The sequence below is a fragment of the Drosophila melanogaster genome, chromosome 3R (assembly GCF_000001215.4).
Source record: "Drosophila melanogaster chromosome 3R".
In the NCBI taxonomy this organism is placed as follows: Eukaryota; Metazoa; Arthropoda; class Insecta; order Diptera; family Drosophilidae; genus Drosophila; species Drosophila melanogaster.
Window position 1 is genome coordinate 14,724,271 of NT_033777.3, and position 17,236 is coordinate 14,741,506.

At 39.0% G+C, this 17,236-nt stretch overlaps 2 protein-coding genes across 7 annotated transcripts; both read right to left on the reverse strand.

Moving 5' to 3' along the window:
- Positions 1-489: 489 nt before the first annotated feature.
- CG7530 (uncharacterized protein) lies at positions 490-7,239 on the reverse strand. 4 transcript variants are annotated; one of them, NM_169599.2, is made up of 6 exons: positions 7,135-7,239; positions 6,241-6,359; positions 2,920-3,057; positions 1,770-1,877; positions 1,187-1,660; positions 490-1,119 (listed from the first exon to the last, which is right to left on the reverse strand). In NM_169599.2, the coding sequence occupies exons 2-6, from the start codon at positions 6,343-6,345 to the stop codon at positions 889-891; spliced, it is 1,056 nt and encodes a 351-aa protein (NP_731939.1). In that variant the 5' UTR covers positions 6,346-6,359; positions 7,135-7,239; the 3' UTR covers positions 490-888. The 4 variants fall into 4 exon arrangements, with proteins under 4 accessions (NP_731939.1, NP_731940.1, NP_650387.1 ...); NM_169600.2 differs by lacking the exon at positions 7,135-7,239 and adding an exon at positions 6,770-7,004; NM_142130.3 differs by having other exon boundaries at positions 6,241-7,239.
- Positions 7,240-8,143: 904 nt separating this feature from the next.
- Positions 8,144-17,049, reverse strand: eff (effete). Of its 3 annotated transcripts, NM_169601.2 has the most exons (6): positions 16,737-17,049; positions 16,110-16,670; positions 13,150-13,213; positions 10,117-10,148; positions 9,430-9,613; positions 8,435-9,364 (listed from the first exon to the last, which is right to left on the reverse strand). In NM_169601.2, exons 2-6 carry the CDS (start codon positions 16,131-16,133, stop codon positions 9,225-9,227), a joined length of 444 nt encoding a protein of 147 aa, NP_731941.1. In that variant the 5' UTR covers positions 16,134-16,670; positions 16,737-17,049; the 3' UTR covers positions 8,435-9,224. The 3 variants fall into 3 exon arrangements, with proteins under 3 accessions (NP_001262579.1, NP_731941.1, NP_001262578.1); NM_001275650.1 differs by lacking the exon at positions 16,737-17,049 and having other exon boundaries at positions 8,144-9,364; positions 16,110-16,521; NM_001275649.1 differs by lacking the exon at positions 16,737-17,049 and having other exon boundaries at positions 16,110-16,521.
- Between the last annotated feature and the right edge of the window lie 187 nt (positions 17,050-17,236).

Consider the following 17,236-nt stretch of genomic DNA (forward strand, 5'->3'; position numbering starts at 1 on the left):
AGTGGTGTAGCAGAAAACATCGCATTGCATATCGATACACTCGCGGCGATGTTATTCGATGTATTGGTTGATATCGATATTATAGGCTGTATTGACGCGGTTGCAGAGATGCGATATTTAACAATCATGCACGAAAAGTATTTATTGTTATTTGGCTTGTGTAGTCCCCAAGCATAGGTGTAATTGTTGAGGGAAGAAAATAGGAGTTGTACGTTCAAAGATCGGCTTGGTAACAGGAACTAGTTCGGTTCTTCAAGCGATGTTAATCAAAGCCAGTTCCGATAGATCATGTTAACTCGCTCTGTTAACAATTACTGTTATCTTAATCCTAACATTTCCGTTACATTTTAAAAACAGAAAAAGAAAAAATTTAAAAAAAAAGACTGTAAACTGAGTTACGCATTTCGAAATCAATATGTATCCCAACCATAGATAGAAAAATAAATTATGTTTCCGAAACATAACTTCAATAAAACCACAATTTCGCTTGCTTTGTACGTTTGATATTGTATTTGCATTTTATGAATTGTAAAAATTGAGTCAACAAGACTAACACAGCTTCAGCTCAAGACACATGCAATTTCATTGACATTGTTTAATTGTATATATTAAAGGAAATCAATTAGGATATAAAGAGAGAAACCTTTTTGCCGCTTATGCGATGCCAACTATCTGGATCTGGATTGTCTAACACGAAACCCTAACTAATTGGTAAATTAAACATAAATTAATCATATCGGTCAACAACTACAACTAAATATTAGTTATTAGCGGATAAAGAGCGCCCCATAAACTATTTACACTAAGCTTTAGTCTACTAGAGTCCCGGATTCCATCTCCGCTCCTCGGATCTTCGGATCTTAACTCAGATGTTCGGATCTTCAAGTTCTAGGAGAGAACTGGTGCAGTGCATCCGTTATTCAGGCGATACTCGGCATAGACCAGTCCGGTGTTGTGCCAGTGATAGAAGGCGGCCACGATGATCAGGTGCCACCAGTTGTGCGAATGCCCAACGAAGTCCACCTTGCCGGTGAACCAGCGCTCCGGAATCTTGGCCGCATAGAAAACGAAGGCGACGAGGCAGAGCAAGTACATGAGCACGATGCGGGGCACCATCAGCTGCAAATGGTAATGATTGATGGATTAGCAAATGACAAGATTCCATAAATTTCCAACTGATGCCTACCCTGACTAGCTCGTTCTCCAGACCGCCCATGGCCACCGCCCAGTGGCCCAGAGGTATGATTCCATAGGCAGACCAGAGTAGCAGCACCGCCACCTTGCCGTTCATGGACACATTCAAACGGGGTATCTGCACGGCAATGGCCAGTGCGAACATGCCCAGTGCAATCGTGGAGTACAGGGTGCGCAGGAAGGTGTGGCACCAGAAGGCATAGTACATGCCACTGATATAGATGGCCACCAGCGACAGCGAAATGCCCAGGAAGTCAACGGACAGAAAGAGCTCGTAGTGCTCCTCCGATTTGCAGGAGAAGATGTGGTATATGGCGGACATCAGCATGCACAGACAGAAGCAGACCAGCAGGCAGACCACCAGCACCTGGTCGCTCAGGGAGGCGTGGAGGCGCAGGAACTGCAGATCGAAGATGGTCAGTCCAATGAACAGGATGCAACCGGCCAGATGGCTCCAGATGTTGATCTATGAAAAATATAGCAATAATAATGTTATAATAATAGGGAATAGAGTTTAAGGAAAACTATTGTAGCTCCAATTGGAATGGAGTATCATTCTAGTGTGGCAATCTTACCGTCTCATTGGTCCACCAGAAAATGCTCTGCAGGCACATTTTTGTGGAAGGTAGAAAGGTGCGGTATCCGCGACGAATGTACGGGTTGAACTTCAGGTGACTGGGGGCCTGTATCGAAAGCACAAGTGAATAAACATTCCAAATAAATACAAAATTTTCCAAGCCGATAAGACATGCAAATCGCATGCGTGTAGCATTGAAAATAAAATAAAAACCAAATAGACAAAATGACAAAATAAAATAGAAACAAACGGAATAATTCGAGGATCTGGCACCCCGCCGAATGTAAAAAAAAAAAACCAAAAAGCTTTCCATTTGCTTCAATTGAAAGAAAATAAAACTAATTAATCCAATTTGTGTTGTTAGCAATCTTGTATGGGAATTGATTAAATGCCAAATACTGTGTATATTATTTACTTTCTTTGAATTTAACTAGCTAAGTTTTATATATTATAAAAAATCCATTTAATTAGTTAAACAAGTGCTAAGCTAGTTTTGCACTGCATTTATGTATTATTACCTTAATTAATGCCTTTCAATCGGAAACAGTAATTATTTCAAGCCCGTTTTAAGCCCAGTTCGAAGTCGAATATTTAACTTGGTCAAAACTAAGCATGGTCCGAAAAACCCAAGAAATTCGATTCGGGAGTTACCTTGAGGATTTTCACAAACATATATGTATGTAACTTGCATACCACCCAAAGAAAACAACAGTAGCTTCTTTTTATTTGCCACCGCTATTTAAATATTTAATGCCCGCGAAGCACAGAGCTTTTTATTTGTTGCTAGTCGCGACCTTGATTCAGTTGGCATTTGGTGGGTTTGTTCGTTGTCTAATTGTATTATTTGGCAATTGCTGCCAACTCGACCGCCATGGCGGATTTCACATATTTAAGCGTTTTGGCCATTTTACAACGGTCGCTTAATAATGCTTTTCTGGCCATACATACATACGTATGACGATAACAATTGGCCAAAATCAGTGTTAAAGCCATGTAAAATGCAATGAGTGAATATTTTCTGCGATTTGTCCCTGATTCTGACGTATTTTTTCAATTCGCCAAACAAAATTTGCGATCAATTAGAATTCAGTGCGCGACAATTGGCGACAAATTGACCCTACCAAAGTTCGCGCGTGGGGTTAACTCACATCATCGAAATTGCACAGCCATTTGAATTTGGACAGCTTGTCGTCGTAGTTGGGTCCATGCCCCAGAATATTGGGCTCCTCATTGGACGGAAATTGATGCGCTGCGTCCACCGAATCCGCAACCAGTTGGCCATCAAGCTGCGAAAAGAGATTTAAGATGGAATTAGTTAAAATGGAGGAAACCCTATCGATTAGCGGCAATTCGAAACTTAATTTGAATTGAGGACAAGAACGATGCTCAAGATCTATACTCATATTCTTCCGCCTTAGAAAACTGACGTTGGCAACTGGCGGGTTTGTTTCTCTGCACATTTGTGTATATTTTTAGCCAATAGAGCAACTGCAGTCGAAAAATTGATTTGTTTGCTTTTATTTTATTATTATCTTTTCTGCGGTTTCTGCTATTTTATACGTTGTTGTTGTTGTTGTTGTTTTCGTCTGGGGGTTTTCGGTTTCGTGTGTAAACAACCAACCAACCAACCAACCGACTAACCAGCATTGCAAAAATGCAATCAAAACATCGCTACTATTAGTGCCTCCAGCAAACTGCAGCAAAAATTGAGAAAGGGGGCTTGACTCTAATTTGTTTATACAGCTTCTAAATCTAATGCATAACAACAAACAACAACAACAACAACAAGTGTGGGAGGGCAAGTGCAAGTGCCTAAGCAAAAGTATCTTATCCAACGTGATGACGTTTTGTTTACAATTTGCATTGTTTTTTTTGCATTCCGCTTTAAAGGAAAATCATGTGCAGTAAGCGTCGTGCCCATAAATGCAGCAGTAAGTATAAAAATATATGCATTTTTCAATACAAATTAAATATAACCGCTCATTAAAACGAAATACAGGAACAATTGAATTCCCAATCCTAATTCTTTTGTACAAGCAACAATTTCGTAGTTACTTAAATGCTAATTAAAAATCCATGATGTCAAAACTTAGCTACATTTATCAATTTTTAAAATTTACTCATGATCTAATAGTCACTAAAAGGCTAAATAGCTTTCGCTACCTATTTGTAAACAATGTTACTAGTAAGTGCTTTGTGGTTTACTCTGTCGTCATTATTAAATATTTATTTGACACTCAGGAACGTGTGGATTTATAGTAAATTTAGGCAAAAAATATATAGAAATTTTTCAATAATTTAGAAACATAAAAATATGTTTATGAAATGAAAATGAACCGCTATTTAACTTAAAGACATTCGTTAAGACAAGAAATGTACTATTATAATATTGATTGTTTTAATTTTAATAATTAAGGAACTAAAAGTTATTTGTGTAAAATGATTTTGAACAAAACTAAAATAAAATATAGAACAAATAATTTTACATAAAAATTATTATACACGAGCACGTCAACTTGACATTGCGGCTTGTTAAATATTTTCCAGCAAATGCACTTCACGAAAATGTTGTAGATTCCAAAAGATAAACACGGTAATTGTTGGCAAATAGAAAATAAAATGGAATGCCATCGATAAACAGGATGTGAAATTCATTAATTGGCCATTGACGTAGTTTAGCCAATTGTTTGTTCTACTGAATTGAAAACGTCAGATTTTTAGAGTTTGGAACGCAGCTTACATCTTTCTTTTTACTGCCGCGCATAGTGCATTTAAACTCAGTAGTAGTTGTTGTAGTAACAATTGTAGTTTCCATTTTACACAGGCACTTTTAACTAGTTGTTGAAACGTTTTGAAAGTATTTAGTTTTTAATATTTTATTCGCAGATAACTATTATTTTATTTCAACACACAAAAGCCAGCCAAGTGGACATTCCAAAACAATGTTTTCAAAGTTTTTTTTTTCGCAACTCCTTGGAGAGATTTTCAACTGAGCGCGGAAATTTTAGGGTGAACCGTTGCGATCGCCAACTTGCTGGCAACTAAAAAACCCCCCGATATCCAATGTGGCCAATGGTGTGAATCGAAAAAGCTCGCCGAAAAGCTTTCTATAATTTCGCAGCAGCCGAGAGACGACGAATGCACTATCAGTTTTGTTTTATCAAGTCGCAAATGCTGAGCAATCATTTTGCCAGAGGGACGGTTTTCAGATTTTTCAACGGACAGTTATGCTGAAATTATGCGAAATTTCGTGGCCAATGAGCTTTCGCTTCTTGTGCAAGCAGCCTGTTTTGGTCAAGTCGGTTTGATTATCGAATACACTGAAAAACATCGGCCTGCATTTTCATCCAAGTAAGCTTATAGCTTCGATCTAACATAAGAAAAATGAATAAATAATTTTAAAATAAATAAAAAATAAAATGCATCTACACATATTTTACTTTTTTTAGAAGCTAGTAAAATACATTATTATACATTCGACATTTTTTTATATGAATTATTTGTTAAGTGTATATTTTCCAAAAAAAAAGTTGTTTGTGCCTTTCTCAACACTTTTTTTTGTCGCAGTCAAGCCCCCGTATTATATAACCAATCGAGCTGATTATCGATCCAGCATTGAGAACCCTTTTGTAAACACCAGTTGCACAACATGAAAAGCTGATGCCAATTCGCAATAATTGTTTACACGATCCCAATACACACGGATGGGTTTTTATCGCTGGACGGGAGACGTAAATAAAAGACGAAAAACAAATCTGAAAATCGAGCCCAAAAACCAGTTTCAATTTTCGACGAAGTTCAGGAATTCCGCGTGCGGACTTTCGCAATTCCCATGTTTATACCCTTACATACCTACGCACATACATATGTACATATGTGTAAACATAATGCATAACAAGATATCGGTGTGGCAAGCTCTAATCGGTTACAAATAACGCCGACTCGTCATGACCTTGGCTCCATTCGTGGCGATCTGCTGGGCTTTTTGACCTTGTGCTGTGGGGAAAATCGCGCACTCTGACACTTTGTGTAAGGTTATCTCCAAACTGCTGGCTCGTCTTTTCGGATGACAAATCATTTTTTTTTTGAACTGATTGCATGTGCTGCGATGCACGTGCCGTTTTCAAGTCGCCGAGAACAGGACCGGATCTGGTATGATCAGTTTCCGGGTCCATTCGATGCATCATAACATTGATAAAATTTTCGAAATATTTAAAATAGCTCATAATTTCCACATTTTAAAGCTTATGGTGGAAAAAAAGTATACAAATAAGTACTTATATATTATACTTTTGCTACATTATATTACATATATATTTGCTATTATATATTACACTTTTGATCAAATGAAATATTTATATAGTATGTATGTAAACCCCCGATAAGATTGAACTGCCCCCGTCTGAGCTTAATCCATTCAAAAAAATCTTTGTTGAGGAATGCATTGTAAACAGGAATATTCCACTCACCAGGCAGCTGTCGTCACAATCCTGTCCAGATTTTCGCAAGTAGCAGGAGGACGAGTCCAGCGACAGTTCTGGTTCCTCGAGGATCTCACGGGGACGGGGACTCATGGCCACTCGGTAGCCTGATGGGGGTATTCACAGAAATACAGCTCGTTTAGAGATCGAGTGTCCGGGTAAAAATGTAAACATATACATAAGCTGCGATCGCCAGTTGGTGACCGGCTGTTATCAACAACCCCCCCCCCCCCCACCGTCACCGCTACCATTTCGCAGAAGAGTGCGAAAATCGAGTCGAGCTGCCTAACAAAAGACAACTTGAGTGGTGCCAAGTGGGGAGCGCAGCCATGTTGCCATGTTGGAGCCAACAAAGACAGCGAGCTTCGCTCTCTGCGTAGCCTCTCTTTTCTCACTTGGACTTTCTTCGGAGCTTAATCGATTAGAGGCCGAAGAAGCCTGCTCTACAAGGGTCTTGAAAATAGTATATTTTTGTGATTGAGTTCTTTTTAATTAACACTATATAAGATATATTGACCTTATCGATAGTATTCTTAAGAAAAAGAAAATCAAAAGTTTTATTTTTCAGATAAAAATAGTTTTCAAATAAGATTGCTCTGCAATGAAGGTGGTGCGTTGAGCACATGAAATACATATATGCATATAATGAATACAAAATATATAGTTTGCTTTGTTTCCACGACTGCAGTTTCGAGTTTATTTCTTTTACAGCACAGCACAGCCACACGAATTTCTCTCACAAAACCGTTTGCATAACCAAAATTTCTAAAAGTTTTCCAGGTCACTTGTTTCGCAGGCAGCTTTCGCAGCACGTGTCTCGACGAATGCAGTTGTATTGACATTCCCAAGGGTCCAGATAACCTTCAATTGATTTTGATGTACTTGCTCTAACTAGGCCACACACGGAACAGGGATTGGAAATTTCACTTTGAGCTGCAAAGTTCTGGCGATCACCTCCACCTCTCGCAACGCGGCAAAATATCAACTGAATATTTTCAGACCTCGAGTGTGTTATTTGCGTTAAAAGAAAGAGTCGCGAATCGCTGCGAAGAGAAGAAAGAGAAAAGAAATACTAAAAGCTCGCTCCGAAGCTTTGGCGACGCGAGCATGATTCTTCTCATATACAGTATATAGCATTTGAATTGATTAAATGCTAATTTAGCATGCTGTGGTCGTTGCCGCCATCGGAGATCTTACACTGAAACTTGAAAAGCGGATTCTGAATATCAATTCTTCTTGAAAAAAGGCTTTTATATGTATACATAGATCTATAGCTTCCTAAAAATCATTGCAGCTCATTATCAAACATGCTTTAATGCTGATTCGTCTGTATAAATATTTAATTATTGTCTACCAAGTCATTGGAAAATTTTCACCACTATGCTTATTCGCCAACACTCTCGGAATATTTTATTTTTTCCATGGTCTATTTGTATAATTTCTTACCTTAATGCCAAGACCATTTGAATATTTATACCCTGTCCTTTGCTGTTTTGTTCTCTTATCAATGCCCTTCGCATTGACCGAGTTTTCAGATTTCCTTGCCTTTGGCATCATTAATCCCTTTCAACATGGCCAAAAGCCATTCAAAACTGAATTGTTGAGAGCTGTCACTTGGCATTTTATTGCCATCAGATAGCTGTACTCACAACAAAATTCTACGACAACCCAACCGACAAAGCCCACACGATGATAGTTAATTAAAAAGTTGTTGGCACACTCAGAATATCATGCAAAATTAGCCTGGCTAACTGGCCTTATCATAATTATCAGCAATCCCCAAACAAAACTTTACAACATGATAATTATTAAATAAAAAGCAAATAACCACTAACAGTAGAACCGAATTAACATTTGTGAGCTCAGAAAACAAAAGCAAAATACAGGTGAAACAAAATGCAGCAGCATCCGTTTACTAATTTATACGCAATCTCAAATAATTTACAAAACAAATGGTTAACCGAAAGAAATATTTTAACAAGCTTTCTTGAGGCATTACAAAAATTAAAATAATATATTTCAGACAGAGCAAGATATCTATTTAAATATTATTTTATACAAAATGAAGCAATTGTTAAACAATTTGGACAACGCATGCAATCGACCCTATTTGTAATTTAATTGATCAAAAGCGAATGTGTCTTAAAGCAGTACCTCTCTACTACACGCTTGATGTTAAATTGAATTTTTGCAATTTTTATTTTTCCGGTTCTTTAAATATAATATAATAATAATAATAATAATTTTTCCAGCTGATTTTTATTTGTAGTTTTGTTTTTCTTTGTATTTAAACTTATTATGTTGATGCTGTTGTTGGTAGCTGTCTAGCTTTTAATGTTTAATGCTTACATCATTTTTTCAGTAATTATTATTAAATTATTTCCGTTTATGCTGTTCTGTTTCTGTTCGGTCAAACACACAATTAATCGCATGTTCGCCACCAATCCGCCAGTTGCTGCTCCAATTGCCACTGCCACAGCTGCAGCGGCTGTTGCTGCTGATGTTGCTGCAGCTGCTGATGTTGCTGCGGCCCCAAGGACGCCTTTGCCGCTGCCGTTGCTCTTGGTACCGCCGCCAAATTTGCTGCTCCTAATGCTAATGCCGCTGCGAAGGCGGTAGCAGCGGCTGCTGCGGCGAAAATGACTGCGGCAGTTGATGATCTTGCTGTTGTTGCTGCTGCAGCTGCTGCTGATGATGTTGCTGCTGTGGCGAGTGTTGGTGTTGTGTTTGTTGCTGCTATGGTGGTGACCGCAGTTCCTGCTGATATTGTGGCTATTGTTGTGGACAACAGCACGGCGGCCATTGCCACTTACAATGACGCTGCTGCAGCTCCTCCTCTTCTGAATCTGACTATTGTAAACTGTTGATGTTATCTTTGTTGCTTTTACTGTTGTTGTTGCATCTGCTTTTACTTCTGCTATTGTTGATGTTGAATTTGCTGATTCTGTTGGACTGCTGCAATCTGGAACGCATCACATAGCATACTTTCTAGTCCACTCTCGTGCCAGCTCATTGTATTTTTCCCGATCGGTTTTATATATTCTGGCAATCTCTGGAACAAGAGGATCGTCTGGATTGGGATCACAGAGTAGAGAGCAAATTGATAATAAAACTGAAAGAGAATATGGAAACACATGTTAGTATCATTTTCGATGTAAGAACTTTAGATGAACTCACCTTTTGAAATAGTTAATGCTGGCGACCACTGAGATCTTAATATATCGAGACAAATCGATCCATTGCTGTTGATGTTTGGATGGTATATGCGCGTTGTAAAAGCCACTTTGGGTGGTTTAAAGGGATAGTCTGTTGGAAAATGTATAGTTAAGAAGAATACACCTCCTTGATAAGGGCTGTCCGGCTGTAAGAAAATTGATAACAAATACTATTAGTACAAGAACACTAGTTTACTACACACCTAGTTTATTTTATTTTGGTTTATTTGGAGGTCAAATCATAGATTGCGTTCACTTGAAAAATTTGGTTAAAAGAATGCTTTGAAATAATAAGAAGTTCTGAAGTAAATTATCGCGAGCTTCAGACGCATGCCACAATGTTTACACGTTTAATGGATTGTTCTACACATGTACTGGATTTCTATTTAAACACACGATTACAAATGTACTTGGCTATTATATATTATCTATCATTTCAAAGCATCTAATCAACTGACGTAGCTTATTTATAAATACAAATAGAGTATTGTTTTATTATTGCATTCTAATTTACATTAATGATTTATTAATCTGCTATTTTTAACTGTATACGGCAATCCCTGATCAGACCAAAAATAAACCAATATAAAATATTTCAGGCTACAAATTAAGATAGAATCGATTCGATCTTTCGGTGAAGTCCTCTTACCGGGCCCATTATTGTAGCTTGCCAGTGAAATACTGTAAGAAAACAAGAGATACATTAATCAAAACTGTTAAAAACGTAGTTGTGATATAATCCTAAAGAGCAAACATAAACTGCGCTGCAGTTAAACGTTTTCTGTTTGCTTTGATATGAGTCCTATATCTACCTATATCTGCCCTAGATGGGAAATTACTGTGTGTACGTAAAGCATCTTGGATATTTACATTTGATAATGAGATGATGACAGAGTATATTAAAATTTTCCCTTCGCTCAAAACTAAAACGTATTTTTCCTTGCCCAAGTTATATTCAAGTAATGAGTTTAGATACAGGAACTGATTTGCTAAATAACTAGGTAAATAAAATTAAGCTTCCAACAAGCCACAGAAATGTAATCTTCTTGTAGTACAATACCACTTTCCCCTAGTTCGCCACGTCTAGGCCCCACTGTATATGCATCCAATGCAGCAAACTCGCTCTCGTCTAAATAAATGCACCACTCTCTCAGCGCCGCCCACCACCCCACTTCACCACTTCCATTCTCATGGCCACGCTCTTTAGCGATTCCCCCCCACAAAAGAACAAACACAAACAATGCCAGCCAAAGAGCCTTGGCACCGACAATTGGCAGCAGCGTCAGCAGCAGAAAAAGCACCAAATGCTCTCCCCCTTGAAACAAAAACAAAGTTTTTAAAGTAAGGAATATACCTATACCGAGATACCCTGTAACCAACCAGGCTTTAAAGCACACATACGAAAAATTCATTTCTATATAAAACTGAGATATTTTTATAAAATCATGTTTTCTTAATGGTGGAACGCAATATATTCGATTTTTCAACCGATTTCATGCTAAACAAACCTTGACTATTATTGGCATACATTTCCATGAGTTCTATATATCCTTTCACACTGCAGAACATCACATATGTATATATATACCCTTGTACCCTGTGAGAGAGCACAAAACGTGTGGCAGTTGGCTCAGAATCATGGCCAAAACAGAGCTACTGGCTATGCCGTCAATGTCATTCTGGTGAACGAATCGAATGCGACTGGGAAACTCTCTCTGTTGTGGCAGAGCACTGAGAACTGAACTGGGAACTGGGCCCTCGGTAACCAGCTGCTGCCTTGACCATAATTACACGAAATGTTCATTTGTCCATCTGCAGTAGGGAGTTTGGGTCTGGAAAATGCGTCGGCATTGTTTTTGTCATAGCTCAGACGAAAGTAATCTCATAGCTGCAGCCATTTTGATTAATACCACTTAGACAACAATCAATAATTTCTGAGCATTGCTAAGGCAACAAAAACCCTGCAACCAGATGATATTAATAAAAGCAATGCATATTTAGATAAAAACATCCTTAGTGCATTTAAAGAATTGATTAATCCGACCATGGTAGCTTAGCTCAAAAGCATTCAATCAATGTTGAGTTTAAATGTTTAAATACATGATTAAATCATAAGGTTTCCTTTGCCATACTACAATTACAATGGATTAATTTCACACACATACACACACACACACACACACACACAGCGCCACACTGAGCTGAAAATGGATGGGAGTTTCCATTGCACTCGAGTGAAAATTCGCCACCCACCCAACCAACACCTAAAAAACCAAAGTAAGCCCCGCCCTGAGCTGCAATTCCTTTCTTTTACCCCAGTTGCTGGGAATTCGAAGGCAAGGGTTCGGAACAGCCAAATTGATAATAAAAGCAAAGTGATAAGAACTGCGGAAATTATTGAGCTGACTCCTCAATAATCATAGAAATATTCACGCTTATATACAAACATACTTTTAATTGTATATAATAGCGACGTTTAAACGCTGTTAATAGAAATCGAGTGAAATCGCCACACTGGTCGTTCATTATCAGCAAACGATGACAATTATTAATATTATTATTTACTCTGCCTCGCGGGAACTTGAATGAGTTTGATTTCCTTACGACCAGAGAAACTGGGAAATGAAACACAAAGAAATGAGCTAACGAAAGTGCTGGGATATATATAAAATATTTCAATATTTTGCCGTTCTGTATAATATTTTCATTTCCACAAAAGTGCGTTCACTAAATTATAATATATATATAATACTGCAAAGCATTACGAACAAAATTTCTATAAGTTCCTATAGTTAAAACAATAGTTTATATAGCTTTTTGCAGAATAATTTCAGTTCCTAGCCATTTTCCCTAAAACTAAGTATTTAGTTTGCCATTTTCTTTTTAAAATTTTATCGCTTACAAAGTATGCCGGTGTTTTTTTTTTTTAACCGAAATCGTCGTCAGCAAGACTATATAATTTACGATTTCACTTTTTGTGACGTCATTGGAGAGTGACCCCCATATGGCTGGCACCTCTTCCTCTTCCCGCTTGAGTGGTGAAGGGGTGAAGGGAGGGGGGGGGGGTGCTTTTCAGTAACGGTTGTCTGTATGCAGTACAGCTCTACGTGCTATAACGTAACCGAATCCGATCCACAATCAGCGTGAATTTGTTGGCTAATTGCATGACGGCTTCGTGAGTTTTTTAAATCGAGTTTAAGACAGCGAAGAAAAAAGAACCAAGTCATGGCGATCAGCTGTTTGGAGGCCGTCGCTATCACAAAATAAAAAGAACCGAATCCAAACTTGGCGCAAAAGAATTCCAAATTAGCAAAGTCCAAACTAAAAGTAACAGCCAATAGGAAAACAAACGATGTACAAATTTAGTGTGTTATATGCCTAGTCACGATCGAAATCTATGACGTGGTGATGGTCGATCGACAATATTTGCATTTTTTATTAACAATTCCGAGATAGTGGTATTGTGAATTTTGCCTAATATATATATAGTTCCTATTCCTTGCATCAGACTATATACTATACTGACTCAGACTTGGCAACTCAGAAATATTTCACATAATTTCATGTCTTGGAGCTCCCACACGATATGGTGAAATCGAAACTTGGGTTAAAGCCCCCCCAACATAATACAACTGACTCACGGCAAATCAACGAGTTGTTGAATAACATTAGCAATACTTACAATCATCTCCAACTGGACCGGCTGAACATTGTGCAGGTGGATCTCTGCCCAGATCTTGCAGTTCCTGTTGAACAAAGACATTTTCAAATTAGTCATTGAAATAAAAGTTAAATATAGGTATGTAAGCTCAGTCAATTTCTGATTGTTTTTAACAGTTATGTCAAGTCCTACAAAAAGAACTGGTTTTTAAAGAGTATATCTAATTTCTAGTCAAACCTTATATACTACCTACTTTCTGAAAGCATAGGTAACAAACCTAGCAATTGCAATACAGGAAACCCCAAAAAGAATTCTCGAAATGGGAAATGGTCAAAAGTGCATTTCATGGATATCTGCTTATGTTTTCCGGTAGTCGGTTCTTTTGTTTTGCTCTATGATCCAGCTATATGTACATACATATGTATGTATGTACCACGGTTTTCCGGGTGTGCGTACATTTTATGCTGTGTGGTTGGTATGCAAATGATGTAAATTTTAAATGCAGAATTTAAAAACAGATATGTGGGGATACAAAATAAACATTTTTATGCGAGAGCTTCGTTCGAAGCGAGTGCGAGCGAGAGGGAGAGACGTGAAAAATCAAGTTCGTTGGCCCGGACCACAAATGGCGCTGTCTCCTTCTGCCCCACCCCCCGACCAGTCGCTCCATCCCTGTTGCACTCGCACGCACACAGCTGAGCGGCTCCCCTCCCTCTCTCTTACACTCCGACTCTTCTTCACTTATCACAGCTGCCCCACACACACACACTCCAAACGGGGAGAGAGAATGAGGTGTAAGGTAAACCGGCAAAAAAAAAGAATATATATATAAAAAGAATAATGAAGATGAGCTGCGAAAGAGTAGCGCGACTCAGTGGAGAAGTAAGAGGAGGAGCAGCAGGAGGAGGAAGAATGAAGGAGAGTGAGAAGACTGAGCTTCAGTGTATGCGTGTGTTTGTAACGGCACCACAAAATCAGAGTGGAGCACAACAAAAATAGCCGTCGCGAAAAACACCGTGTTTCTTTGCCCCATCTCACTTACTCATTTTGGGAATTGTACCTGTTGAGCAAAAATAAATTACAAGAAATTGTTACATTTCTTTTTTCGTTGGGAGTCGGAGCGGTTATGACTCATATCAGACGAACAAATGAAGTAAAAACAAACACGCACACTTGTGCACAGCAAGAAAATTCGATAATATTATCAATATTAGACCAGGTGCACTACCAATACAAACTTCTATTTAATTCTTATTCGAATAATTAATATTGTGAACTTTAAGAATTGGTTCAGTAAGACTAAATGCCATATGCATTGGTTCTAAAGCCCATTTCGTTCAGTGTACGGTTCAAGTGAGCTCCGATCGGCGTTTAAGCCGTTCTCTCTCGCTCTTTAACTCTCTTTTTTGGCAAATGAGGCCATCTAGAGAAAAAAGGCTTTTGAAGAATTGACCACAAAAAGGGGGCGTGAGTGATTTTAAGAGTTTACTACAATGTATACTTTTATTTCCGGTTTGCCGCTTGCCATTTCGTTTTCATTTAGGCAGGCATTAAAATGTTATAATGGATAGAAAACTACGAAAAACGAGGAAAACTCAATGGCCATGACGCCGACGCAGGCAGCGCTGCTTTTGTCGAGACAGTCAGCAGACCCCCGCCCCACACATTCAAACACAAATACACACCACGCTCACACATACGCATAGATATGAACAAATTCCGCATTCGCTGCTCATTTTGTATGTAAATTATGCTTAATTATAATTTATAACTAATTATTTGGGGGCCCCCTTTTGGCTGACGGTGTTTTGCAACACTAAGCCCCGCTAGCACTCACACACTTGCGCTCTCTTTGGCTCTGCCCCATTGCGCGAGCGGGACCGAATGAGGCCTCAGCTGTCGCGGGCAAAGGGAATGCGCCAGGGCCAGAGCGAGATGGCATGCAATGGCCATAGCCAAGTGATGGCGAGACTTTGTATTTGCGAGCGTTTTAATGTGTGTGTGTGTGGGGTATGACTATGATAACCGGCTTCAAACGTAAAAAAAGATCCCAATTTGCCAAGTAACATTTCCACAACTTCGAGATATTACTAATGCTTTTGAGGAAGGCTGGGATGACTTTGAAAAAATATCGGGTTGTCAGGGCCTTGAACATTGGGGTGTAAAAAAGCATTTACTGGACAAGGACAAACGACGCGCAGGCACTTTAAAAATAATTATCGAAGCACGCACGCTAGAACCACTCTACCTAAATACATATATAAATATATATGCTTGGGGGCAGCACTATTTCTGAATTATCAGCGCAAAAAGTAGGGTTAGGTTAATTTTATACGCTTCTTGCTTTTGCTCTGTTTTATTTTTTGCTGGATCTTTCTGCGGCGCTGGCAGTGTGTGCGTTTATGTGTGACTGTTGCGAGGCTGAGAGTGTGTGCGAGTGCCGTGTACAGCGTGTATTGGGTAACAGCGCCCGTAGAGCTGCGAAAACTCCGCCGTATAGTTGCATTAATGTAAATGCATCCAGGTGCCCGGCACACACGCACACAAACAATGCACATTTGCATTGCACTTTCACGCACACGCATCGCACACACACTTATCCCACACTCTCGCAAAAGTAACGGAAGCGATGACTGCACTACACGTTGCCTTGCCCACCACACACACACATCCTTATACCTTTTTCACCACCCTCAAAATTTCTAATCTGCTCCTAATTACTAACTTATTAATTAAATGGTAACTCCACAGCTCATTTTCTCCCTTCCCTCTTGCACGCTTCTTTCCCCCCGCTTCTTCTTTCTTCTCCTCGGTTACTACCTACGTTTCACATTTCTTGCATAAAATTTTTCTCCCGTTGAAAACTGATGTCTGTTCGCTTTTTTTTTAGACTATCATTTTGGTGTATCGCAAAGGGTTCTGTTCTTTCTTTTTTTAGTCCGTTTCGCAAAGTTTTTTGAGATATTCCTTTTTTCACATACCTTATTGATTCTTTTTAACGCCATTTTCTGATTGAAATTTGATTTTCTGGGTTGTGTGTGTGTTTGGTTGGTTGTGTGTGTGTTTGGTTGGTTGTGTGCTGGTGTTGGTGTCTCGCGTATTTCTTTTGTTCTTCGCACAGAATTGGGTTTTATTCAATATATAATCCTCCTGCTTAGAATTGAACGAAAAACGAAACACAAAGCTGCGTTGCGCCTCTAGAACTTTGATGCTTAAATATGGCTCTTTCGGTTGAGTGTCCCTTGTCACGAAATAAAGCAGCACCAGCGCACTGCAAGTAAAAACGGCGACCCGACGAAGACTACGGCGACGATTATTTTTTCACAATCAATGCGGGGCCTTTCGACCGTTTGTGCGATAGAGACGACCGTTAGTGAGCTGAGAACGCAACGAAGCACAATCGTTACACCGAAGTGTAAGCCCGAGCGAGAGGAATGGTGTGTCTGTGTCGTGTGGTAGTGTTGTGAAGCGGAAGTCCAGCAGAGCAGTCCAGCTATATGACCTTTTCGCTAGGGGTGGCCAGATCGATTGGGTGGCAACGCCTTTTAGGTGAGGGATGAATCAGTTAATTACAATTTGATTGCCAATGCAAGACTCTTCATACTCACTTTAGTTCGGGAACAGCCAGAAGAAATAGTTTTACCGGCAGCGAGGAGGTGTTATATTTTATTCGAACTACCTTCTTATCGATGGTGCGTGCGCCCAAAAGCTTGCAACTTGTATGTAAATTTGTTAACACCCAACGTGTTGCAGGCTGCCGGAATGTTTTTACTGAGCAATTTTGAGATGTTGGTAATCCGAGTTCTTGAAAACTTTCCGACTAGCTACTGAGTTCTACAACTGAATTGACAGGGCGTTATTTTAAAATTTAAATTCACTCCAGAGCGCTGGTCTGGCAAGGCCGACGTGCCAATTCAGGATACTTGTCGATATTTTCCGTTGTGCTATCGATAGTTTTTGGGAATAACAGGCGTTAGTAGATTTTTAGTATTTAGATTTTATTATCATAAGGATGAAAATATTTTTAACAAAATAAACTGGTTCATTTAATTTAACTTTTTATTTTCTCACTACTCCAAATGGCGCTTCCGCTGTCTGAAACTGCCGT

Excerpts from the sequence above, each read along its gene's own strand:
- CG7530 (NM_169599.2), bottom strand. The coding sequence starts at position 6,345 with ATGAGTCCCCGTCCCCGTGAGATCCTCGAGGAACCAGAACTGTCGCTG. Across the intron at positions 3,058-6,240 it reads ATTGTGACGACAGCTGCCTG|CTTGATGGCCAACTGGTTGC; the intron begins GTGAGTGGAATA and ends CTCTTTTCGCAG. Across the intron at positions 1,661-1,769 it reads TCTGGTGGACCAATGAGACG|ATCAACATCTGGAGCCATCT; the intron begins GTAAGATTGCCA and ends TATTTTTCATAG.
- eff (NM_001275650.1), bottom strand. The coding sequence starts at position 16,133 with ATGGCGTTAAAAAGAATCAATAAG. Across the intron at positions 9,614-10,116 it reads AAGCTACAATAATGGGCCCG|CCGGACAGCCCTTATCAAGG; the intron begins GTAAGAGGACTT and ends ATTTTCTTACAG. Across the intron at positions 9,365-9,429 it reads AGCATTAACTATTTCAAAAG|TTTTATTATCAATTTGCTCT; the intron begins GTGAGTTCATCT and ends ATTCTCTTTCAG.